Source organism: Peromyscus californicus, unplaced genomic scaffold (genome assembly GCF_007827085.1).
Source record: "Peromyscus californicus insignis strain IS unplaced genomic scaffold, ASM782708v3 Scaffold_24__1_contigs__length_46423439, whole genome shotgun sequence".
Lineage (NCBI taxonomy): Eukaryota > Metazoa > Chordata > Mammalia > Rodentia > Cricetidae > Peromyscus > Peromyscus californicus.
The window spans coordinates 33484115-33511578 of NW_026294535.1; the positions used below are offsets into that span (position 1 = coordinate 33484115).

The 27464-nt window shown below is 45.5% G+C and overlaps 1 protein-coding gene across 1 annotated transcript in view; it reads right to left on the reverse strand.

Moving 5' to 3' along the window:
• Nucleotides 1–27464, reverse strand: part of Kcnmb4 (potassium calcium-activated channel subfamily M regulatory beta subunit 4) — a 59235-nt gene that overhangs the window by 16043 nt on the left and 15728 nt on the right. The window contains exon 2 of the mRNA XM_052753407.1: nt 15342–15469. Coding sequence (XP_052609367.1) covers nt 15342–15469 — 128 coding nt within the window. The remainder of the gene's footprint in view (nt 1–15341; nt 15470–27464) is intronic.

Sequence of the window (27464 nt, forward strand, 5' to 3'; positions counted from 1 at the left end):
TCCCTGTAGCATGGGATATCCAATGCTCACTGATCATTTGAACATGGTTAAAAAAAAATAGTGTTTGAAATCCACAGAAATCGTCTATGCCGTGAACAGTATGTATTCCTAGTGAGATCCGTTTTCTTTTCGTTTGCTATCTGACCACCAATATTCCAGATGGGGTCTACTTTTTTGTTTGTTTGTTTGTTTTTGAGACAGGGTTTCTCTGTGTAGTTTTGGTGCCTGTCCTGGAACTCGCTCTGTAGACGAGGCTGGCCTCGAACTCACAGAGATCCGCCTGGCTCTGCCTCCCGAGTGCTGGGATTAAAGGCGTGCGCCACCACTGCCCAGCTGAGGCTACTCTTTGCCCATAGTCATGCAAGGGCATTAGCAGGAAGCCGTAAGGCTGCACATAACCTAAGACAGACATGCAACCTTTCCTTGTCATAGGCCTCAAAATCTAAAGTACAGTTTCTAGACATTTACTTGGGTGTTTAAAAAGACTTTCTTGGGATTTGGTTCTCTTCCATTCAGCCACTCGACATTTGCTTAACACTTACGACTGGCAGGCATCAGGGCCACCCTACTTGTCGGCTTGCCCATGAGCAGTAAACGTGAGGGTGGGAACACTCTCTTCTGTCTACACTCCCACCACCCAGCACGACATCGGCACATGCTTGTTTGAGGTGTTCTCTGGATGCTTGCTGTTCCTTATGGCAAAGATCCATTTCAATTTGCAACGGACATTTGCACACAGAGCGGAGATAACAGGAAAGAAGGAGTGCTTAAATGTGCCTGGGGATGGTCGGGGAGGGGGGAGGATATCTTGTGAGCAGATATGAAAGGACAGCAATACAGGCTTTGGGGAACAAATTTATTGGGAGAGGGTGCGCCCATGAGAAGGCTCAAATTCATCAGGGTGGCATTTCCGTTTATGTCGCCATCAGTGGTCACCACAGGAAAGTGTTTACAGTAATGATTCACTGGTCAGAAGTAGCAGAGACTCTTGTGTTGTCAGAGTCCAACACGGGCTAGAACCCTGGTCACTGTGAGGAACTCTTCATCGGGGAGGAAGTCATACGGACTCTGGGAACGGAGTGCAGAGGTTTGAAGTGGATCTCAAAGATGAGGAAGAGCACAATAGAGGGACTCACAAAGACAGATAAATGGAGACGGGCAACAGTGCCACCATAAAGTTAGATAGGAGAAAGGAGTTGCTGTATTCTACAGCTCAACAGGATAAATACAACTTACAATAGCCTACTATGTATTGTATGAAGAACTTGTAGCAGAAGTCCACAGGCTTTAAGGAAATAAGAGATGTCCGAGAAGGTGGGATTAGTATTGCTTGATTTGACGGGTGTCCAATGTAGGAATGTATTGAATCATCTCACTGTACTCTAGATATGTACACTTATTATTCACTGCTTAAAAAGTTTTGAATCCTGGCTACTATCTGCCAGGTACGTGGTTCAGATAGGCTGCTTAACCTCTCGGGGCTTCAGGTCCACTATGTATGAGGACGATGGACGGAACAGGTGGTACAACCGTGCAGAATTGGGGAATTAACATATATGAAGCATTTCAACAACTTCTGACACAGAGGTAGCACGATGGACAGAAGTCAGCTACCGCTGGCTGGGGCAGTATGAAATAGGTCTCTAAGTCCCAGTGGTTTTTAGCATCTCTATCAACAACTAGGATAAGAATATCGAAGCTATTCCGACTTATGGTTACCATGGTATTTAAAGGTGGAGAGTATTTAAGGGTTCAGTCAGTAAAGTGCTTTGCAAACACACGCACTTGAGTTTGATCCCCAGATCCTACACTTACAGAGACAGGCATGGTAACACACATGTGTAATCTCAGTGTTGAGGAGGTGGAGACAGAGAGATCCCTGGGGCTCCCCAGCCAGGGAGAGATCATGTTTCAAAAGAAATGATGGATGGTACCTGAGGAACAACACCCAAGACTTCTCCACGTGAGTGAACACACATGTACATGCACACAAGTATACCAACACAGAGATGGACACACACACACACACACACACACACACACACACACACACACACACCTCCCCACACACAGAGTGTTGGAATAGAAATAACCAGTATAATAACTACTAGAATCAAGATTCAAAATAATCATAAGAGACTAAAATGATCCATTCAAATCAATAATATATATTTGTAGAAAAATAAATTACAGGGCTTGTACATAAGCCCAGAATGCAAATCTTACAAGTTTAGAAACTGGGGAAAGTTGCTCTCAGAGAAGCATGTAGGGCTAGGATGCAGCTCAAGAGTGGAGCATGTACCCAACATGCCAAGTCCATGCTCTCAGAGCGAAGATGGGGGGCAGGGGGTGAGCAGCATACATAAAGCAGACATGAGTGGAAGAAGCCTTATTATCAGCTGTATGTGAGTTGACAGGTGTCATGGCTACTCAGAGCTAATGCCCTATAAGGTACCCTGTCCTGGACGCCGTTTTAGTGTCTAGACTCAAGAGCGGTAACGGAAAGCTTCCGATTCATGATGAACAGGCCAGCTCAGGTTGCAGAGAGAAGGCCATCACAGCCAGGCATGATGCATCCCTGCAGTCCCCATTCTCAGGAGGCAGAGACAGGAGGATTGCACAGTTTAAAACCAGCCAAGTCTACATAGCAGGGATGCATCTGCATCTCAGAAAACAGACCAAAGAGAGAGAGAGAGAGAGAGAGAGAGAGAGAGAGAGAGAGAGAGAGAGAGAGAAGGAGAAGGGAAGGAGAAGGAGGGAGGGAGGGAGGGAGGGAGGGAGGGAGGGAGGGGGAGGGGAGGGGAGGGGAGGGGAGGAGACAGAAGGGGTAGGAGGGAGCAGGAAGAGGAGAAGGAGCAGAGGAGTAGGAGAAGAACAAGAGGAGAAGCAGCAGGAGGAGGAGAAGCAAGGAAGCAGGGGGAGGAGCAGGAGGAGGAGCCAAGGGATGTGGTGGAGCAGCAGCAGCAGAAGACGGTGTTTGCTCCATCCTACTGCTCCCTGGCTTGGAACCCGAAAGGTGTTATGTCTGCCATGAAACTCAGACAAGACAGTCTGCCTCCAGTGCGAGACCACGGCACTAGCCAGGACTGTGGTAAAGCGCAATGTAAAGTTGGCCAGTTTAAGCACATGCTTTCAAGACAGCAAGGAGAGTCTCAGTGCTGTGCTACCATCCCCTCACACCAGAAACTTCGCCACAGAGGCGCTCTGCAGCCAGGGACTCCCCATGGCCCTCTCCCCATCCCCAGTGACCTCACCCTTGCTTAGTGGAGATACAGAGCTCTCCAAGAGCTAATTAAATAAAAAAAAACAAGAGATAAGTTCTTGGTAACTGAAGATGGCTAGGCGTGCTGAGGAGATACCCACGGCTATCAAAGCTGTTCCAATACAGAAAAGGTTGCAGCAGGCATTTGTTTATTTGGGATTTTCCCTGCTTTGAATATGCAATGTCCCCCACTGGGCTCATGTTTTTGAACAATTGGTGCTCAGCTGGCAATGCCTTTTTTTTTTTTTTTTTCTCTTTCAGAAGACAGTATCCCTATGTAGCCATGGCTGGCTTGACTGTTATGTAGAGCAGGATGGCCTCTAACTCTGAGATCTGCCTGCCTCTGCCTCTGCCTCCCAAGGTGGGCCCCACCACACCTGCCCTCCTGCTAGCTTGGGTGGTGCTATTGGGAAGGGTCTAGAAGCTTCAGGGGTGGGAACGATCCCTGGAGGAAGAGGGTCACTAAGGGAGAGCCTTGAGGTCTCACAGTCTGGCCCCACTTCCTGTCTGCTCTCTGCTTCCTCACTTCCAGAAAAACCCACCAGCCATCCAGCTGACAAGGCCTTCCCCCAGGTGATGGACTGTATTCCTTCAAACTCATAAACCCAAACAAACCCTTAAGAGGCTCACTTCTTGAGAGTCAATCAGTTTCAGCACACACACGCACACACACACACACACACACACACACACACACACACACACACACACACACTTTTTATTTAACAAAGGATTGGAGTAAAGGACTGAACAGATGTGACAGTCTGTGAGACTGCGAGCTCCACACACACTCTCCATATGCCACGAGCACGCCTCCTGGCCCCATTGTAGCTCATATGAAACTGAGGTAAGAACTCTTCAGTAAGTGGCCCAAGGTCATTCACTGAGTCAAGAACAGAGCTATGCATAGAACCGAAGTCTCCTGACGCACAGCCCTGTCCTGCATTCTACCAGCGGATGATGCTGCACTCTGTGACCTACTTGTCCTATGGTTCTTGTATTTTTCCTCCCAAATTCCCCTACGACTCTCTTTGAAGGCTGCATAAAGCATCTTAAATGAAAAGTGATTTGATAACATCACCCTTGTGATTTTATTGCCACGATGATAAAAGCCGTTAGAAGATGAACTCGACGGCATAAAGACATTCTGATTAACCATCAGAAAATAGACTCTCAATTTCACATTTTAAATAATGCATGGTGTTTAGATGTCAGGCAGGCTGGGAAGGAATGCTGGAATGAATTCCATACATATCCTACAGCTTGCTGGAGACAGCAAACACTACTTTTTTCAAAGTACAGATTTGGAGACGAAACAGAGCCTTCAATTCTGATGTAATCTCTCAATATGGAACTAGACACAAATGCACACGGGAAAGACTCAATCTGGGTAAGATTCCAGATTTGCTGTTTTGTTCTCTAAGACACATCATATGTCACTGAACTCATTGTATAAAGAGAAAGCTAATATGCTCATTTAAAAAAAGAACTATGTGTGGGGGGGTGTGGCTGGAGAGATGGCTCAGTGGTTGAGAGCACTGGCTGCTCTTCCAAGGGACCCAGGTTCAATTCCCAGCACCCACGTGGCAGCTCACAACCATCTGTAACTCTAGTTCCAGGAGACCTGATACCGTCATACAGACATACATGAGGCAAAACACCAATGTACATGAGATAAAAACAAAAAATTTAAAAAACCATGGAATCAAGCCCTTCTCTAATCAAAGATCAAGAAATATCTCTCACAGACTATAGAAAACAACATCAGCAATGAAAATTTTAACCTACAGCACAGCAGTTAACTGATTCAATGGTTTCTTCAGAGTTCAGGTCTGAGCCAGAGAGATGGTCCAGCAGGTGCAAGCGTGATGATTGAGTCCCATCCCCCAGAATCTACATAAGGAGGCTAGATCTGTAATCCTTTGTTGAGATGGGGTGGAACTCACAGGCTGGCTAGCCTGGGGTACACAGGGCAGCAGCAGACACTAGACAGACCTGCCCCCACAGGAGGAAGGAGAACCTTTCCTCTGATCTTCACACGTGGGCCGTGGCACGAACTTACACCACCACCACCACCCTGCCGCCAATAAAAACAACCAAATAAATTAAAAACCCAGGTCCCTCCCGTTTTTGTATGCAAATTAATCCTAAGAAGTCCACACATGAGAAATCTTTTTCTTTAGAAATTTGTCCTGGAAAACGCAGACAGAAAAAAGAAAAGAAAATCTGCAGAGCCAATGATATACTTAAATTCAGTCTATAAATATATTAAAAATAAAGGTGTTTATTAGAGCAAATCTGTTTCTGGAATCCGAAGACGGGATAAAAACAAATTACAAGCAACGAAGCATTTCTCACTGTATGTGTTATAAATGTATTCAGAAGCGCACATATCTTCGTATAGCGTCACCCTTACAAGATCTAATTACTGTGAGGTAATGGCACTGACTGCTCCTCCGTTGACCGTGGACCATTTGGTTCTTTCGTGACTTTCTCTCTCTTGCACCATTAGGGTTTTATAAAGCATCTTAAGTTATTCTGAATGTACGAGACTCAGAATTAAGAGTCGTTGAAATTGCACAGCTTGGGCGTAAAGGAGCCGCAGAAGACTGGTAAGTTGTCGGGCTATCAAATTTTATAGGTGAGAAAAATCAAGCTCCATGTGAGCGAGCAGTACTTTTCTGACCAATTGCTTTTCATTCTCTCCTTTAATGGCTTTCAAACTGTGTTCTGCAGAGCTCTCTACTCATTTGAACTCAGGCTGTTATGTTCATCTGTCTTTAAAATGCTAAGAGTAAAAATACACACCCCAGAATTAGAATCTATCCATTCAGTGGCATAAGTATAGCATATTTACTTTTTTTTGAGCAATAGACTCTTTCTCTTGCGTGTGTTATATTGCTTTATCCATTAATAAAACCCCATTTATTGAATCTGTCAGTGCCCAGGCCTCCAATTAGAGAATAACCAAGCTACTTGTTCCTGTCCCTTACTTGCTACACATGGATTAAAATGAAAGGAGACAAACATATAATTACTTAGGATGCACTGCTGTGCATATGCACTCTTTATCATAACCCAGATAAAAGCCAGACTCCTCGAGATAGACAAGGTCACTCTCATTTCACAGGTGAGGAGGAAACCAAGGCAGAGGAGTCAAGCCATTCACCCAAGTTATACAGTGAATCAGGCGAGAGAAGCGTAAATCCAGATCCTCGGTGTCATGTGGTCGTTGCCTTTAAGCAGGAGGACCCGAACACTCATTTAACTCTGGGAAGTCATGGAAAAGCCACCGTGGTGATGTGGGAATACAGAATGGAAACAAGTAATGGCACCAGCCAAGGTGTGAGGAGACACATGGAATACTGAGGCCATCATACCCCCAGAACCACAGTAGGAGGAAATGGCTGGGCCCAGGCCCATCCTAGAACCACTGTGCTGTGCCAATATCTAGTAGTGAAAATAATGAAGGTGTCCCCAGATAAGGGGACAGGATGAAAGGAACAGAGGCATTATGGGAAACAGTAACTTGAGTGGACCAGAACAGGCAGGGGGAAAGCTGAACACCCCCCTCCCCACTTCTCTCCAGTGTCAACAACATGCACACATACACTCTTTCTTTCTCTCTCACGCTGCTCTCCAACCTCACTGGCTTTACAATGATCAAACCTCAAAAAAGCTTCCTGGCCTCAGTACTCCGGAGTACCTCACACTAAAATAGTCTTCCTCTTTTTTGCTTTTACCTACCTTAGTTGGGAGTTCCTGAACCATCTCTGCTTCTACCAACGTGATTCACTCAGGTCTGTACCGCCCCATCACGTTATAGAATCTCAAAGCAGTACCTATAGGTCTTCCTCCACTGCTTTCCCTGACTTGTTAATTATATGATATTGCCACTGTAAGCTATATGCTCCAAGAAGGCAGAGAACATGTCTGTTTTGTTTTATTTATTTATTTATTTATTTATTTATTTATTTATATCTCATGACTGACATATAACTCAGTAACAGGATTTGAAGCTGGACTGGAAACAGGAAAAAAAATTAATCAAAGATGATGATGATGATGATGATGATGATAAGATCAAATAAGAGTCTTAAAATTGAGACACAATCAAGTCAAGGAAAGGCAGTAAAAACAAACAAAAAACAAACAAACAAAGCTAAGAAGACCAACCAGAGTCATCTCAGCCGTGTAGACATCTGCAACAGCAGAATTCAAGAGATGATCCGAGGGCCTTTCCAAGGAAATTCACACCTGCTCAGGTGTAATGGGTATTCATCACACCTATGGCCTTGGGGTACCAGCCCCTAGGGCGTGGCCTCTTGGCTAAGCTTAAGACCTGGGGAACACATACACAGGCCCCTTCTCTCGCTTTCTTGGATGGTGGGGACCGAATCAGGTGGTATGAAGCAGCGTGGAACTTCCAGGACTCTGAGATTGAATCTGCCTTACCCTGTATTAGTGAGTTATTCCCTCCAATATAATCCTTTAATAAATAGTCGTTTTATCAGTAATCTGCATACTTCCTGCATTACTCAGGTGCCAACCAGTTAAGGCAAAGAGGAAGGCCTCTAAGCACCTGTTTAAAGCAGCGATCTGGCTGTAGAATCCCCATTCTACTATTAGAGTATTCTTGTTAAGGGGGCCTAAGCTGGGTTTTGCTGGAAAAAAAAAAAAAAAAAGATAAGCCCAAGGAACAATAAGGAAAACGTGTAGTAATCCTACTCGAACAAACACTATCGATACAAAGTCTACACATTAGAAAGATTGTGGGTACCAAGGATGAGGGAGATAAACTGCTGTGAGCTAATACGAGACCATGAATGGATGTAGTCCTGGGATGAAGTCACCCATAGGACATGAGGACTGACCTTCCACTGCTGCTGGCTGTCTGGTCCTGCAGATTACCCTCCTGAACACGGTTCACCCCAGTAAATCTTAAATAGCAAGACTCCAACAATCTCTACCTTAGATTTAAAAAAAAAAAAAAATAACACCCGCTTCTTGAAAATGGAAGTTCCCGGTGACTATGCCTCTTAATTTCCCACGATTGTGTGAAATCTAAAGGTTGCTTGCAATATAAAGTTCATCTTACCAAGAGCATCTGGAGTGGATGCCGTGAGTCTATTTTTGACTCCATGTGCGGCAGTAGTAAGAGATGCACCAGTGTGGATGGCACCAGGGAGCTGCCATCTCACACCTCATCGACACTCCTGCTTCCTCTCACATATGTCAGACGGAAGGACCAAGCTGAAACCCCTGCTTTCCCAGAGTCACTTGAGAATCGTGCCTCGTCGCCAGGCTGTGATAAACACCCTCGCTTCTGTCTCTACTTGACAGGTTGCAGACAGGATGGTGACATGAACGACAGAGGTGTGTATCCATTCTGACGGAGGTGTGACTGGCTTAAACTGCTGCATGAAGACTAACACAAGAGGCTTATATGTGATACAATCAGAAATATTTATTCTGTCTTGGCCCTGGATTCTGGGCAGAGTTCCTATTCTAGGGGTAACGGGACCACTCTTGTTCACAAGAAGCTCCTTCCTTTCCCACTGGAGTTGATGTTAACACTAATGAGGTGACTCTGAAAGGGTGGGGGCATTGCTTACAGAGGAACCAGCTTGTGATCAAAGAGCTGGAACAGTCAGCACTGCCCTCTGACCTCCAGGAAGGGACGGGAGCCGCAAGCTGATTTAGTCGCCAGTTATGCCTACAAAAGGGGAGATCTGGTGAACACAACCACATGCCAGAAGGGTGGCATGCAGGACAGAGTGTCTAATTGCCCCGTCTACATTCCATATGGCAGTTTCTGAGCCCGGTCTCTTGTAAACACCTGGCATAGTGAGTGAGTGTTCCCTGAGTTCTGTGAGGCAGTCTTTCCAGCATGTAACTGAGCCCGTGGAGTAGGGCCACGGGGACCCCTGATTTTGCGCACATTGGTCAAACTTGCAGGTGGAGTCTTGGGACAGCAGGTTGGTATCAGCAGCGAGGAAGTATGGTGAGATTGAGAGCACACTTTAACTAGTGGGACTGGTATGTCTAGGTATGTAGTCACCTAACCGGACTGAACCGCAGGACATTATGATCCTGGAAGGGAACTAAGCCAATGCTTGGGCTGCAGACTCTGCACATTTGGGACCAGATGTATCGTGAGGTCAGCGTTTTCTGTTGAGTATACGGTAGAGGGCTTGTTCCTACCCGATAGTTGTCACTACTGTGGAGGGACGGTCCTTCTGGACGGGTGCTGGGGACTCAAGGCTGCATGAGAGGCGACCCTTTACAAAGGAGAAGAGAGTGGGGAGCAGGGAAGCGATGTCTGGATCATCGCCAGCTAGGTGGGGCGGCTGGCAGGAGAGAGACATTTGCCTCCACCAGTATTCTGAAATCAGTGCCCAGTCCAGGGCAGGTGCTTCAGGAGAAACCCGATGCTGCTAAGGAATGGCTCAGTAGGAAAGTGTGCTGACCACCGGGGTCCGTTCCCTGTCTTGGCTCCCACCTCACAAGAAAAGGGCTCCCTACTGAGGAAATTCTTCCTTTCTTCCCGTCTCCTGCTCCTCACTCAGGCAGTGCTCCCGTTTTACCGCACTCACGTTACACGTTTAATTTCTTTCCTTTCTCCGGTCAGTTTAAGCCTGTAGCAGGCTCGTTTCTCTACATGCATTCTCTCTGCCCTTCCAGCTATCCAGTGCTTCCCCCAACTCTTACGTTATTGTGGTAAGAACTTTAACATAAGATCTGACCGCTCAACAAACTTTTTTATGGGCTTCAAAATTTTTTGCATGCAATGTTATTTAGATCATATCCTTTCCCCTCCCCCAACTTCTAAATCCTGCCCACTTCCCTATCTACCCAAGCTCATGTTCTCTCTCTGTTTCTCAAAAAAAGCAACCCCCAAAGCAAAATAAGCAACCCCCCCAAAAAAAACATAAAAAGATGAAGTCTGAAGTCTGTTCTATGTTGGCCAGCTACTCCTGAGCATGGAACCTACCCTGGAGTGTGGCTTATATATCCAGTGTCACTCCATTGAAGGAAACAGATTTTCCCCTTTCCCAGCAAGTGTCAAGAGTGAATAGCTTCTTGGTTAGGGGCGGGACTTGCCATCTACTTCCTCTTCCCCACGCTGGGATTTTTGTGGGGCTTGAACTTGTACAGGCCTTGTGCATGCTGTCATGGTCTCTGTGGGTTCACATGTACATCAGCCCTGCTGGAGCTTGACAAACCATGAAACATACACTACCCTGGAGTTTAACAAGCAGTACAACATCATACGTAGCTCTCTAGGGGTTTCATCCCACCTGAGGGAAACGTCACACCTGTAGATTAGTAAGCCCCCATTTCTCTCTCCCCAGCCACTAGCAACTACCACCATTTCACTCTGTCATCTGTGAATCTGACTGTTTCAGAAGCCTACCATCACAGAGGATTTGTTTTTCTGTGACTAACTTACTTCAATGAGCACAATATCCCCAAAGTTCATCCAGGCTGCCCCATGACAGAATTTCCTCCTTTTAAAATTTTAACGGTTATATTATCTATTGCATGTGTGTGGGTATGCTCGCCGTGGCATGCTAGTGGAGGTCACAGGGCAATTTGCCCGGAGTCAGTTCCCTCCCTCTACCATGACATTTCCAGAGACTGAACTCAAGTCATCAGGCTGGGTAGCACAGACATTTAACTGACACGCCGTCTCAGCATCCCATCCTTTTTAAAAGTAGCCCATTGTACGTGTAAACCGCATTTTCTTTTGTGTTTTGTTGTGTATTTCTTGTCCTCTTAAGATGGCATGGGCTGGACAGTCTTAATTGTGCTGCACAGGTTGGTCTTAGATTCTCAGGCTCCAACCATCCTCTTGCTTTAGGCTTCCAAGGAACTCAGACTCCAGGCATGTACTGGCCACATACCATGTTTTCTTCATCCATTCATCTGTCCACGGACATTCAGAGTGTTTCTTGATCTCAGCTATTGTGAATGTTATAGCAACAAACACAGAAGTACTATGGACCTTTCGATATCCCAGTTTCAAGTATTATTTCTGAAAGTAATATCCAGCAGCGGAATTACTCGGTGGTTTGGCACTTTGGGTGTTATGGCAGGAGTGCCACACTGCCTCCCACCGTGGCTGCACCACTGTATATGCCCACGGACACTGCTGAGCCTCCTCTCTCCCCACACCACCACCAACAGCTATCTTTCTCAGTTTCATCCTTTAAAGAGTAAGAGCTGTCCTGGAAGGGTAAAGTGATACCTCACTGTGGTTTTGAATTGCATTTCTCGGATGATAAACAATGTCAATAGTGGTTTACACACCTGTCTGCCTTTCTGGGACTACTGGGGAAACGTTTCAAGTCCTCAGCCCATGTTAAAAGCCTACTCCTGTTGTTATAGCTCTCAGGTTGCAGGATCTCTTTCTATACTTTGGAGATGACCCCTTTACCAGATACGTGATTAGCAAATATTTTCTCTTTACTGTACAGCCGCTTCAGACTGACTTTTCTCCGACAGAGAGAACTTCACAGTTTGGTGCACTCACTAATTGCCCTCACGGTGTCCATTTGGCTTAATATAAAATGATTCCCATCCCTGTCTTCTGAGGTGGGACCTACTGTTGCCAAATCCTCCTGAGAACAGATCCCAATGGCCTCCTTCTCTTCCAAGAGGCCTTTCAGGACAATGTCCTCTTTCAAAGTGCCGTTCTTTGGACTCTCCTCTCAGCCTCTGGCCACTCTGCCTCCACCTCCTTGCCTATGATTGAAATGTAGTCAATCAACATTTCTCTTCTCATAGTGTTCCTGCTACACATTCTTTCCCTTTGCCTCAGCTACAGCTTGGGTGCCCAGGAGTTTCAGATCTAACACTGCTCCCCATCTCCTGGTCCTAGACTGTTAGTTCGAGCTTCTAACTTTTTTGAAGCACCCTCGGGACATCTTGGGAGTGAGTACCTCTAGTTCGGCACAGCCACAGCTGAACTACACTTGTCTCTCATGCAGTCAAATTTGATACCTTCCTTTCCCTCATCACTTACACAGCCATGAAGGTGTGCTGGTCCCTACTCTAAAATGCCTTTTGGATACAGCATCCCTGTTATCACCACCAACGATGTTGCTGCCACCATCACAACCACCACCACCATCACTTAGGCCCCCAAGACCTCTATCAGATCCAGCAGATGGCTAAGAGAAGGAGTGCTTGGAATCAAACTGACTGGATTTCTTTTTACTTATGGGCTGGCTATATGCCCTGGCTATTAACCACATAATTCCTTAAGACTCTGTTTCCTCCCTGGGAGCTAAATGGGACTAGTACTCATAAGAAATTAGGTGATCTCAATAAAATATTACTCACTTGGCACCTAACAGTCATTCAAAACTACAAAGATCATGTCTTCATTCCAGCGTTCTCCTGCCTCCCTGTCTTTAACTCATCTTCTACACCCAATATGCATTCAACACTCACTCAGTTACTCAGACACTGGAAAACTCAGTTAACTCCCCAGATAAGGAACTCTACTTATGTCAATCTTTGGTTAAAAACAAAATTTACAAAGCTCCGCCTGACTATTTATTGCCTGTATTACAAAAACAGTGTCTTTAGTATGATGTTAATGGCCTTTTAGTATTCTAGCCCCCTTTTAGCATTCTAGCCCCAGCTACCTGCTCAGGTTACAACCAACACTCAGTGTATTACCTACACACCTAAAATACCTTATTTTCAAGCCTTGGTTGCTGCAGTACAGTGCCGCCATTTCAAGGTCATTCCCTTTTCATTCCTAGTTGATGACGTCATACTTGTATCGGCTCATCCATCAATGAATGCCCATTCCTTAAATCTCCTTATTAAGTCAATACACTGCATTCCTTCGTCCATTCACCAAATATCCACTGAGACACAGCCACTGGGCTAGGCACCAGAGAAACAAAGATGAAGAGGACTGGGCATGCTCTTTAACAAGCATACCTTTGGGTTAGGGAGATGGGCATACAAAGTGTAACAGGAGAATTTCAATAGTGATAGGTATACGAGCCAGAAGTGGTTTTAGTCCTCAGTTATGTCAGACTTCCTATAGGCTGATGACTGTCAAAATGCTGATGCCTGGGCTGGCTGCCGGAGATTCTCAAGTAATTAGTCAATGATGCATTTTTTTTATTATTATTTTCAATTTTTTACTTCATGTGTATGAGTGTTTTGCTTGTATGTGCCTGTGCATCACTTGCGTGCCTGGTACCCCAGAGGCCAGAAGAGGGTGTCAGATGCCATGGAACTAGAATTATGGATGATTATAAGCTGTCACGTGGGTGTTGGGAATCAAATCCCTGTCCTTCGGAAAAGCAGCCAGTGTTCCTAACCACTGAGCCATCTCTCTTGCCCCATGATGCACTTTAAAAAGCTCCTTTGAAGCAAGGGTTCCGGATCTCTGGGACAAAGTTGTACACGGTTATCTATAGGACATGTGAGACAAACATGGCGGCCAGTACTTCCGTTTTTCCTTCTTGACTGTGCTCAGACAACACCTTTTTCCTCATGTCACTTAGGTGACACTGTCCTACTGTAATTCAAGGGTATGCTGTGACACGATTTGTTTACGTCTAGATAAAGGAACTGATCATGTGAAGTTTACTAATTCCCAGAAAGACACACTCTGCAGATGGACACTGATGTCTGCAACATGTGGAACTGTGGAAACTACACCCTATCCATAAACACGACCACAAATCTTCCAGAGTACTTACTGGGTGGTGGTGGCAGGGGAGAGCTCTGTCAATACACCATGAACCCGCTGGCTCTGTTTTGACCAACAGAACATGACAGAAGTGATATTTTCTTCTAATTCTAGAGCTGAGGCCTTCCTGCCTTGAATGCGGCTGCCATACCGCCACGCTTTAAGGAAGGCATTGTAGCTTTCTGAACACTGAGGTAAGGGAAGACTGATGGTCTTTATCAATAACCAATATTCATCTTGGATCACACACCTATCTTAGCCTGCCCCTAGAGGCAAGTGAGCCCCGCCAACCCACAGAAGCACAAGATACCACTGCCACAGTGAGCCATGTTGCTATGCAGTGACAGGGTCCTGACATAGAGACTACGCCAAGACATGCAAGACTTTATTCTGAGAACTATCTGTGACCTGACTAGACTCCTGGGCTTAGAGACCTGGCCTAGGCAGCAGCATGGATAATGGCTTGGTGTGGCACAGTGTAGAGGTGACAGGTCATAATAGATGACCACAGCGATAGAGCCAAGAAAACAAAACAATCCAAATCTGATCTAAGAGTCACCACACAGGGATATCCACAGGACGCCGAATACAGGGTAAGGGGAGTAAAGGATGGAACTAATTACGGGCCACTTGGATGGTTCTGGGATAGGTAAACAGATGAATGGGCAGTGCCCGTTCACCAAGAGAGAGATTACGAGAGGCAGGGTTGAAGTAACCGTGCGCCATCCAACAATACATGTGGAAAAGTAGCTTAGTATAACTACTCCACATGGGCAGGCAAGCGTTCTGACCCAAGCGGTCATCTTGACATACTAGTATGGTACATTGAGGACTCCTGAGGCAGGTAGAGTTTGAACGGTGTGGACACATTTTGATACTTCATCAGAATCGAAAGGACAATGAAGGGTTAAGAACTGATGTAGTTCGAACGCTGCATAACACTTAGCTTACGCACAATAGCCTGTAAATCTCACAGCACACTGACAGTGCACAATGTTCCTTAGCAACATCATCAGCACGTGTAGTGTATCCACAAGGTATATCTAGGGTACAGGCTCCCCTCCTCCCTCCTTCCATCCATCCACCCCTCCCTCCCTTCCTCCGTCCCTCCTCTATCCCTCCCTGCCTTCCTTCCCCAGCCCTCTCATTTTGTCCTGTATGATCTTTTTATACCTCCCATCCAGCGGAGCAAGAGGTGGCTTCCTCACGCTAGAAAGAACGGAGATCACAGGCTACAAAGAACTTGAGATTATCTCCAAGTCGCACTTTTCCCAAGCAGGCCCAAACTGCGATTTACCCATGTAATACATCACCCAAGCAACCAAGATGAATATGCACGTACAAATATTGACTTACCGTTGATGTTGATTAAAATAACACGTAAACGGCTGGGAACCGATCTCATCTTTCCAGTACTGTTGCCAGTTCATGACACTTTCCAAGTTCTTCTGGTTTTCTCTCTTACAGGGCGGGATATAGGAGCACTAACCGAACAGAACACACAGAGTAAACCTATTAGTCTATAGAATAGTCAGTGGGGTCCTTCTGGTTCTCAAATACTTCATTTTATTATATATAGTCAGTCCATTGGTGAGGTGAGGTTGGCTGTGACTTGTTTTGTCTCTCTGATCTTTCAGAATTTACCCCAATACCCGACTCCGGGTTTTTCTATTAATAAGACCTTCTAAGATTCATGGTACAGTCTGTGGCTTGGGACTGATGAGAAGGTATAGATATACTGGCAGTCATTGTCTGGGTTAGCATGAAATCCCCATCCCAGTGGCCATGAATGTGTGAGTGTCACTACTATGCATCCTGGTTCTCCCGTCACTCTTGACCCACCATTTGGATCTGGAAACCGGAAAGGGTTCTGAACACTGCCGAAGACATCATGCTCATGAGCAAACCCTTGGCTAGGACTGTCCATGGGGATCCACAGCCATCTTTTCTACAGAAACGGGCATTTTTGGAGGTAATAAATCTAATTTTGACATAATCTTTAAATACAACCAAATGGACAGGGCTTCACTGTATTGCAAATTTCTAATTTGACACAATAGCAAAAATACCTTCAGTCACTAAGAAATGAGGAAATTTCCTTAAACAATGAGTTACACTGTTATAGCAAATTAAAAGTGAAATATGCTTTCTCTGCTTTTGCAGGGATCTGTCAGTCAACCTAAGGAGGGAAGGGTAATAATTAGTATATCCCATGCTTATGAGTCTTCGTATTTTCTTCTTCTACTTTTTTTTTTTTTTTTTTTTGGTTTTTCGAGACAGGGTTTCTCTGTGTAGCTTTGCGCCTTTTCCTGGAACTCACTTGGTAGCCCAGGCTGGCCTCGAACTCACAGAGATCCGCCTGGCTCTGCCTCCCGAGTGCTGGGATTAAAGGCGTGCGCCACCACCGCCCGGCTTCTTCTTCTACTTTTAACTAGCTTTTCACAGTCGTTCTTGAGGTACCACTCTGCCCACTTAAGTTTCCACTTCCCACATTCTCCTGGACAATGGAATCAGCAGAGATTCCTCGCGAGTATGTGATCCACGTACTTGGCTAACCGAGGACTTCCCTAGCCCGCAGCCAACCAAGTCGTTCCCATGAAAAGACTCGATGAGGCCATATAGGTTCAGCGACTCGGAGAAACTGCTCTCAGCTCCAGACGTCAAAGTGAGCCCTGAGCATCCTAAGCCAGCTTCCTCCACGTCAGTTGTTTTTGACGATGAATACGCCAGCGTCTACCCACTGTGAACAATAAGCCTGAACCTCCGGGCTTCCTCTAGCTCTCTAGTGCTCTCCAGTTTACAGATAAGAACATTAAGATTCCTCTCAGCTCTGCAACTAGCTTCCAGTGAGTCCATCATTCTCCTCTGAGGTGTTCACCAAGGTGTCTGACATTAAGGAACAGAAAAAAAAAAAGAACTCGAGCTTTACGGTTTTCTGATTTGATTTACGCTGACCTACTCATTCATTCTCTTATCCATGCATTGTTTGGTTTCGTTTGTATGCGTGCTTGTGTGTGCAGGTGCGTGCATGGGCGGGCCTACGTGTGGAAGTCAGTGGACAGTCTCCGTGTCCTTCATCCGTCACCGTCCGCTTTCTATTTGAGAGAGTGTCTCTCGGGCTTGGAACTTTGCCAAATAGCCTGGGCCAGCTGGCCAGTAAGCCCCATCCAGCTCTCTCCACCTCCGAGCTCACAATCACTGGGATGACAAAAGTGTACCACCAGCTCCGGATTTTTACACGGGCTCCGGAGATCCGAACTCTTGTCCTCATGCTTGCCCAGCAGGTACTCAACTGACCGAACCATCTTCCCAGACTCCCCGCCCACTGTCTTTCTGAGACAGGATCTTGCTATGGCTCTCTGGTTGGCGGGGGAACTCACTCTACAGCTTAGGCTGGCACTGAACTCAGGCCAAACACTCTGAGGGCTGGGATGACAGGTAGGTGCCACCAAACCTGGCTCAACTGTTTCATTTGCAGCAAGCAGTTTCACAAGAAAAAGACGACTTTCCTCCCGTCGCTTTCTGTTAAAATTCAAAACTGCGATCACGAGGCACACAGCTCTTCAGTCTAGTCCTTGCCCGCCCATCCTCTCGGAATCCTGGGAGAGAGCCAAAGAGAAGCACTTGCTCCTCAGATCTGCCACCCGCTGTCACAGACTGTGACTGCTCTCTGTCCTTAGTCACCTTCTTTCAAGAGTCAGCTCTAGTGTTCCCTATCTGTAGGAATCTTCCTAGGCTTGTTCCAAACCAAATGTCCCTCCCTGTGTTGACCCAGGAATCAAACCCACAGACTCACAGCTAAAAATCACACAGTAGCACACCTGTGTGTTGATGTGGGGCTCTATTTCCGGCTGGTGAGTTGAGAGCAAGAGCTGTTATTTACTTTTTCATTTTTCTGTATGTTCCCTAATCTTAGCAATGATTTCAAAATGAGTCTATAATACACGAAGACGTGTTTTACTTAAGATAATGGAGCTGCTTTCCTAAGTGAGACATTTTAAATTATATGAATGCAAATACATTTCAAATTGTAGTAAATTTCATTATTCCCCGTCATACTTAACAAATTCGTATTACATAAATAGGATTTTAATGACTGGATCGCTGAATGCGAACTCCATGAACACAGAGTACCCCTTTTATTTCTAAGGGAATGGTGCAGTTTTGTGGTAGAGTCTGGATTCTGAGTTTGTCTAAAGCTTCATTTGGGCTTTGAAGCCACAGGAACAGTACGTGGCGCTTCAGTCTTATGATTTATTTGGCGTTTGGTCTTGGGTAAATTACCTTTTTCTGGGCTCCTATTTTTTTTTGTCTAGTCTGTACAACCTCCAAAATAATTTTTAGCTCTGCTTCCGACTCTCCTCTTGGAGGCACATCAAGAAACAACCCAGCCAGAAGCAGACTACAAACACTGTCACAGTATTTTCCCCTAGAAGTGACCTTACCACTGGGGAGATGGTGGGGGACCTTGGTTGAGCCACTGCTGCTGCTGGGAAAGAGGACCAGAGTGGTGGGTGGGTCCAGCTCTGGGACCAGTACTTTCTTTACATTGGTAAAAATTTGCAAGAAGACCATGAGCTGCCCACTGATTATTTCATACAATGTGTTAGATATTTTCTCCCCTTCCATCTACTTTCTACCTGGTGGTCAAAGCGAGACTAGGTGCCAATTTATAGTGCTCTTTCAAGGAAGGAGAAAGTTCCAGTCTTGGAGGCAGACTCTGTGAGGTGCGAACATCTAAGGGCTCATCAGGACCTTTCAGCAACGGGCATCATTGACACAGAACCACACTAAACATTTCAGAGGATAAACAACTGTAGTCAAAACGTACTGAAGACGTTCATAACTTAACTCAGTTTGAACTCTTTACGATTCAGTTCTTGGAGCGAAACAGGTTTAAAAGACATAGCTCTCTACCAGATGGCAACTCCGGGATTTGATCAGGGGAATCACACCCATGTTTCTGGAGACATCAGAGAAAAAACGTTCATCAAGTTTCCTATTAGGCAAGCTGTGATTTCACATGACATGAAAGAAGTGCCTGGCTGTTAGGAACTCTCAGCACATGGGTGGATTCTGAAAGCAAACTACTTTCCTTTCATATCAAAAAACAACCATGGGCTTCTTCCCCTGTGGACTCCGCTCTTGCCATAGTTTAAATAATGAGTCTTTAACATTCTAGAAACTTGGTAAAGTCAGTATCATCATAAAAGGAAGGAAAACATTTAGAAGGCTAAACTTTTATTTTATTTTTTCATTTTCTCAAATCCTGACTGCCCAGGTTATTTTATCTCTAAATGTTTTGTGAATCCTATCTCAGATCCTTCCCAGAGTCCACGTCGGTTCTATGTGCAAGATCATTATAGATGGGCAGACTTTTAAACGTCATTAAAAACAAAGTCATTAAAAACAAAGAGGATTCAAGAAAAGCTGTCATACAAACTCCTTCTCTCTCAGTCATGCAGACTGATCATTTTCTCAAAACTTCAGAGCTCTGACCTGAACATCTCTTTGGGGAGAGACCATAAGTATACAAACGCACAGCTTAGCATTACCATCCTCACGAACAATGCCACTGGCAAATGTCAGATCTGATTAACCCAAATGAGCAAGCACTATAATCTCATCTGCAGTATACAGAAGGGGAAACCTAAGGACAGTGAAACGGCTCAGCAGATAAAGGGGCTTGCTGTGAAGCCCGAGGACCTGAGTTCGATCCCCAAAACCCACATAAAGGTGAACGAAAGAGCCAACTCCACGTGTTGTCCTCTGACTACAAGCAGGCCATAGCACATGCATGCCCATGCCTACTCCCACCCTGCCCCCGACATAAATAATGTCTTAAAAATTAAAAAGAACAAGAATGTTAGAGAAATCTAAGATAGCTTGTTCAAGGTCACGGAGGTAAACGGGGCATTTAGTGTACAAAGTGCAGTTATTCTTGTTTTTTTTCCATTCTATTTGGATTCTTGTTTTGTTTTTGAAACCAGGTCTCACTCTGGATTGGATTCCTAAGTAGCTACGACTAGTCTCAAACTTACTATAGGGTGGAAGATATCATTGACCTTCTTATGTTCCTACCTCTGCCCCCCAAATGCTGGGATGACAGGAGTATGTCACCACACCTGGCTTATGGAGTATTAACCCTGCCCCACACTTCTTCCTTTTTCTACCTGTCCACCTTCCCGGTTTTCCCTCTTTGGAACTTCCTGGTTTGGGACTAAGGAGATGCCCCATTTGTGTACTGTGTCTTGGAAAACCAATGTCCCATTTCTGGAATTAGTGCACTCCTCCCCCCCCCCAAGGACTGGTGGTGAGGTGGTCTGCTGCACCTGTTTGTCACTCTGGTCCATCCTCAGAGAAAGGCAAATCTAAGTCTTCCTCCTGCCTCATCTGGCTCAGGATCAGTTTCTGGTGACGTGGCTATAATTTCCCGGTGAACTGTTAGATACAACGCCTTTGGTCACAGCAGACAGTAAGTATTCCCTTAGAGAAAATTCTCCCTGTGGTCCTGACCTATTTGGTCTTTCATTTTTCAAAGGCAGCATTTCCCAACTTCTAATATCATTACCACCCAAGGAACTGGCATTCATTCGGATCCTCATTCCTGGTGCCTGAAGTGGGATGAGATTCCTTTCTTTAAAAGGGTAGAAAACTACTCCAAAGAGGGAAGAGAGGGAACATCAGACGTTCCCAAAGGCAGTGATGTCATATCCAGAAAGTGTAAAGAAAACGGTGACACCAGGAAAGACCAAGATGAACTGAACACAGCTCATCCCTGGGCTCTCCAGAACGTGGTGATGGGGTAGGGGTCCTGAAGACATGGGGAGCCCCTATCTTCAGGACGAGCCTACAATCCTCACACACCTTGGGTTTGGTGAGACAGTGATTCCTCCAGCAGATGAGTCAGCAGACAAGAGGAATCCCATCCTGTCACTCTGTGTGACTGGGAGGGCAGCGACTGGCCTGCCAATATGTTGAAAGAGAACCTGTCTGCTTAAAAGTTAGCTACCTTGGGGGCTTTAAGAATGAGAACCAACCACAAGAAGGGAGCCTGAACTGACTCTGCTATAGCTCCATAGCAAAAGACTGTGAGGCAGCTACGGAGAATGGAGACCAGTGGCGGGGGGAGGGGAAAAGTGCTTAGGGAAAGGTAGCCCAGCTCTAGACTCTGGAGTGTGATTTAGTTCAGGGATGGATCAACTTCTGGAGCCACCTACCTACTGCTAAAGAGCCTGGAAACACTGATGGTCCCATCATCATCTACTCAACACTCACTGCTTCAACTCTCCCACCGTGCCATGAATACTTCTGGAGATGGGTCATCAGCCTTTACAGCTCTCAGAGCTGTGCTTGCTTCTTATACTCCCAACACAATTGGGAGACACTCACCAACTCTCTAGGGGGAACGATCTGGGGACGAGAACCTGCCTCAAAGCTAAGCCTGGCCAGGGGAGGCCCCTGGCATGCAGATAAGGAAAACCATTGCAAGGGAGCCGGACATGGCAGACAGCGGGCAACACAGGCCCAACACCAGCAAACCATAGGAAGGACATGAGTCCACAAGAGCACCTGACTGCACCTTGGAGGGTGTAGCTAGCAGTCTCCAGAGTGGGAGGATCCAGAGAAATCTGCTCCAATACTCCATCTTTCCTTTTTCATTGTCCTCTTACTTTGTTACACATCCCCCATTTTTCTTTTTATTATAGTTTCACTAGTATTTTTACTTCATCATATTAAAATTATGTTTTGTTATTCCCCTTCAAACATTTAAATTTTTGCATATTTTTCATTACATAGTATTCTTTTTTTTTGCTCCATACTCATCTCTCCATACTTTGTAAAACACACACACACACACACACACACACACACACACACACACACACCCCATGTTTTAATATTTTTTGAATTAAAAAATTATTCTCTGGAGCCGGGCGGTGGTGGCGCACGCCTTTAATCCCAGCACTCGGGAGGCAGAGCCAGGCGGATCTCTATGAGTTCGAGGCCAGCCTGGGCTACCAAGTGAGTTCCAGGAAAAGGCGCAAAGCTACACAGAGAAACCCTGTCTCGAAAAACCAAAAAAAAAAAAAAAAATTATTCTCTGAAGATTTTATACCTGTATACAATGTATCTTGGCTCACAATCCCCCTTTCCAATCTTCTCACCTCCCCCAATTCTTCCTCTTCCCAGCTTCATCTCCTCTTCTTTTCTTAATTTTAAATTTGATTTTCAATTGTATGAGTGTGCATCTGTGTGTGGGCATGTGCATGTGAGTGCAGTTACCCATGGAAGCCAGAAGAGGGCGCTGGATCTGCGGGAGCCAGAACTACAGGTGGTTGTGAACTGCCCAATGTGTGTGCTGGGAACCAAACTCTAGTCATCTGCAGGAGCAAGATGACTTCTTCTTCCTCCTCTTCCTCCTCTTCCTCCTCCTCCTCATGCCCTCCTCCTCCTCCCCCTGCCTCTCTCGTCCTTCTCCCCCTCCCCTCCTCCTCGTCTTTTTTAAAATAATGACTGAGTCCAATTGGTGCTGCCTGTTGGCTATAGGGCCATCCACAGGACCACGGACAACCCACCAGTAGCCGCCACACTCCCAAAGAAAAATGATCTTCTTCCCCCAGAAGCCATCAATCACCAACAGCTCTTCAGTTAGGGGTGGAGCACCATGAGCCCCTCCCCTACCCATGCTAGACCAATGACTGTGTCTTATGCAGACAACCACAGCCGTCGTGAGTTCACAAATGCAATGGCCCCGTCCTGTCCAGAAGACAGCATGTCACAACATTCCTCCCATCTTCTGACTTCTCTATTATTTCTGTCTCCTCTTGCACGGTATTCTCTGAGCCATTGAGGAACTGAGCCCTGTGGCCAACTGAGATAGATGTCTCCCATGAGACTGAACACTTGACAGTCGCTTATTCTCAGCATTTTCACCAGTTATGTGTCTCTGCGCTGATTTCTGCCCGTGGCAAAGGCACGCTTCTTTGGAAATAGCACTAAATCTATAGTTGTAAAAATAAACAATCGGGAAAGTTTAACATGTACATTTAGCAAAACATTAATAGCAGACTCCCTCCTAGAGCATACAACCTTCCCAGATATGGGCTTTTGACCAGGTTTACTGTATCATTCCCACCCATGGATCAGGCTTCAAATCCACATTTTAAAAAAGCAAATGGCTACCCTCATAAACCGTCACCCACTACCTCACCAGTAGGCACATCGTGTCTGACAGGTCTGTCATATTACGCGGTGCCCCACTGCTGGGAAAGTCCACTGATGGCTTTTCTCACCCGGTGGCCTGAACGGCACCTTTCAGCACTATGAAAACAGCTGGCAGGGAAGGAGCTTCCAGCTCAGGTCCACCTTGATTGTTCTACGTCCTGTGAGAGAAAGTGTATCTTCCTCACTCTCATTCGATACAGTGCTTGAAGTAGAGCCATGAGACAATGAATAAAAAGCTGACGGACAAGAAAGGAAGAAGTCAAAGTGCCGCCATCTGCAGATGATATGATCCCATAGTTAAAAGGACCTAAAGCCTCCACCTGAAAACTCTTCCACCCTGCTAAGGACCTTCAGCAGGGCAGCAGAGTCCTGGCTGTGCCCCTACTGAAGAATGAAACTAGATCCTCATCTCTCACCCTGCACCAGAAGAAAGGAAGGAAGGAAGGGAGGGAGGGAGAGAGGGAGGGAGGGAGGGTGGGAGGGAGGGATCAAAGACATGAACACATGATCTTGAAAGTATTAGAAGAAAACACAGGGAAAACATTTCAAATATAAGCAGAAGGCAGGGCTTTATACTGAGACCGCCTGAGAGCATGGGAAACAATCCCAGCAAGTGACAGAGAGGATTACAGGACACAAAATGTATCTTCACAGCAAAGGAAGCCATCACCAAAGTGAACCGACAGCCTACAGAACAGGGGAAAAATAGTTTCAAACTCGGCGTCCGCCAAGGCACTAATATCTAAAACAGAAAGAACTGCAAATGTTGAACACCAAAAACCAAACTCCCAAGTCAAAAGCAGGGCTAGCGAACTCAATGGGCAGATCTCAAAAGAAGAAAGACATGACTGATAAATATTTTACAAATTTTCAGCATCCTGAGCCATCCGGGAGATGCAAGTTAAAACTACCTTGAGATTCCATCTCCCCCCAGTCAGAATAGCTGTTATCAAGGAAACAAATGCTGGCAGGAATGTGGGGAAAGTAAAGAGGGTTCCAGCAGCACTTACTCAGTGCCGGTAGGGATGCCAAGTGCTGCAGTCACTGTGTGTGTGTGTGTGTGTGTGTGTGTGTGTGTGTGTGTGTGTGTGTGTGTGTGTAGGTTTCTCAAAATAGAACAAGTGGGGTCGGTGTGACAATTCAGCAGGTAAAGATACCCACCGGGCAAGTCTAGTGACCTGACTCTGACCCCCAGAACCCACCTCAAGGTGGAAAGGAAGAAGTGACTTCACAAACTTGTCCTCTGACCTCTGCACAGTCACTGTGGCATGCACATCCACAGAGTAATAATAAATAAATGAAAAAATGTATGCCCACTCTAAACAGAACCACTATAAAACACAGCTGTACCACTCCTGAGTAGATACCTAAGCTAACATACCTCAGAGATATTTGTTTATTGTTGCACTGTTCATGGAATCCCTGCCAGAAAGCAAGCTTAGATGTCCACCAAAAGATGAATGATTGTAGTACATATAAACAATAGCATTAAATTCATCTTTATGCAGGAAAATGGCTATATTGCTTACAACTGATGATCATTATGTCCAGTGAAATAAGTCAGACCGAGAAAGACAAATATTATACTTTTTTTCTTATAGAACTCTAGAAGTGTGTGCATGCGTGTGTGTGTGCGCGCGTGTGCGTGTGCGTGTGTGTGTGTGTGTGTGTGTGTGTGTGTGTGTGTGTGTTGAGTGAGAGGGGAAGTTGAGGTCTTAAGGGCTGATGAGAGGAAGAAGAGGGAGTAACGGAGAACATACAATGTGAAATCAAAACATGGGGCCTCTTGGGGTGGGGACCAGGAAGAGGGTTGTGAAGGAGATGGGGAACGCCAGCGCAGAGGGGGATAAATTAAGAACACAGTTTCACAACACGTATGAAAACACCGTCATGAAACCTATCACTTTGTATGCTAACTTAAAAAGCAGACTTTTTATGAGATGCACACCAAAAGTCTGGGGAGAAGCAAAGCACATAATAAATGTATTTGTTTGATGTCCATCTTTATTTTTCTGTTTTGGTTTTCAGCAGGTGAGGCTAACCTCAAACTCTCTATGTAGCTGAGGATGACCTTGAACTTGTAATCCTCAGGCTTCTGCCTTTCTAGTGCTGAGATTATAAGCATACACTATGTACCAGGCTCTAATGCCTGTGGCTTAGAATAATGGGGTTGACTTTTTCACTCATGGAACAAAGTTGATGGATTGAATGAGCTATTATAAGAAACACAACATGAAGGTTTCCAGTGAATTTATTAAGAAATGACATAACCATCACCTTTGACACGGAATGTTTGATTTCGTACTTATTTCTTATTTTCCATTGTCCTATTTTAGGATTTACCAAGGTTTATAATAGCATTCTTTTTCAGCCTACCACAAAGAATCAGTACTTTAATAGAACCTTTCTTGACTAGGTTCTTTGTCATAGTCTTGAGTGTGTTTCAGTCACACAGGTAGAGTAGGCAGAATTCAGTATCTTTCTTCACTGAGTCATTTAAAAAATTATTGCATAAAACATGGGATCTATTTAACCAAATATCAGGGACTGTGTTCTGTGGGAAGCATTAGAAAAAAAGAAGAAGCAGAGAAAAAAATTTTCCTCTAGTTTCCTTCATGATTTCAATTAATTATCCCTGAAAGACAATACTAGGATTAAGTATCTTCCAAATAAATTTGACTAGAAAACAAGTTATTAATACATTATTTTATTTTTTTTGAAATTGTGTGTTGCTTTAATTACTTTTTCTGTTGCTGTGAAGAGACATTATGACCAAGGCAGCTTATAAAACAAAACTTTTAATGGGGGCTTGCTTAGTTTTAGAGGGTTAATCCACGGACATCATGGTGGAGGGATATGGCAGCAGGCAGGCAAGCATAGCACTGGAGTGGCACCTGAGAGTGGCATCTATCTGATCAACAAGCAGGAGGCAGAGCACCCTCCAAGCCCACTTCCAGAGACACACCTCCTCCAACAAGGCCACACCTCCTGATTCTTCCCAAACAGTTCCACCACCTGGGGACCAAGCCTTCAAATATATGAGCCTATAAGGACCATTCTCATTCAAACCACCAAATATGTCTACTCTAATGTGCAACTTTTAAAAATTATTATAAATTTAGCTCTGTGTGTGTGTGTGTGTGTGTGTGTGTGTGTGTGTGTGTGTGTGTGTGTGTATTTTGGTATAAAGGTGTACAGCTGCCAAGGCACATGCATGAACATCCAAGGACAACATGCTAGAGTTGGCTCTCTCCTTCCACCAGTGGGTCCTAAGGATCGAACTCATGTCATCAGACTTGAAAGCCCTTTCCTCACTGGGCCATCTTACTGGCCCTCGGATTTGTAAGTTTACTGATCATTCTGATGACATCATCAGAAAACATCTGTGGACTATGGAGCAAAACTGAGTCATTCGTAAACTCCACAGTGTTTCCGAGGCTGTGTGCAAGCACACGTGCACACACCACCCTTAGGACTGGAGGTTCACGGAAGAAACACAAATGAAATTATATGTCAGCTAAAAAATTAAATTTTAGGACAAAGGGGTTCCAGGATGTGGAGGTCAAATACATGGCGCAGGAAATGAGTAAATGGCGCAGAAAATGTGCAGGACAAGATGGACTAAGAACCGAAGCTATGATGAACTCAGGGGACTGCAGGCTGGCCAGAAGCAAGAGCAGTGCTCGGCACAAGACAGTGCTTGCCGAAGCATGTTCAACAGAAAACTGGAATTGACTATCTAAAAGGTCCACCGCTCCTGTTGTGTCTGCCTCACGAAGGCTCAGAGTTTGCAGCTTGAACAGTCCTTCTACGCTGGAATAAAAGAGGTCTTTTGGTTTTGGTTTTGTTATTGGTTTCTGGTTTTTTGAGACAGGGTTTCTCCGTGTAATAGGCTGTCCTGGAACTCACTTTGTAGACCAGGCTGTCCTCGAACTTACAGAGATCCACAGGCCTCCTGAGTGCTGGGATTAAAGGCGTGCGCCACCACCGCCTGGCATGGAATGAGAGAGCTTTAAAACTGATCATTTGCAAGACGGACACTCAGCGATTTCCCTGGTCACTGAGAACTGGAGAGGATACAGATAGCCTTCCTCCCTTCCTCCCAGGAGCAGGCAGTATAGAGTGACCAGAGCAAAGCCACCAAAACACTGATGACTTCAAAAGAGGATGAACCATGGGTGGTGGTGGTGGGACAGGGCTTCCCAGGAGAGGTGCCTTTGGATTTGTGTCATCAAGGTTCAACGGGAATCT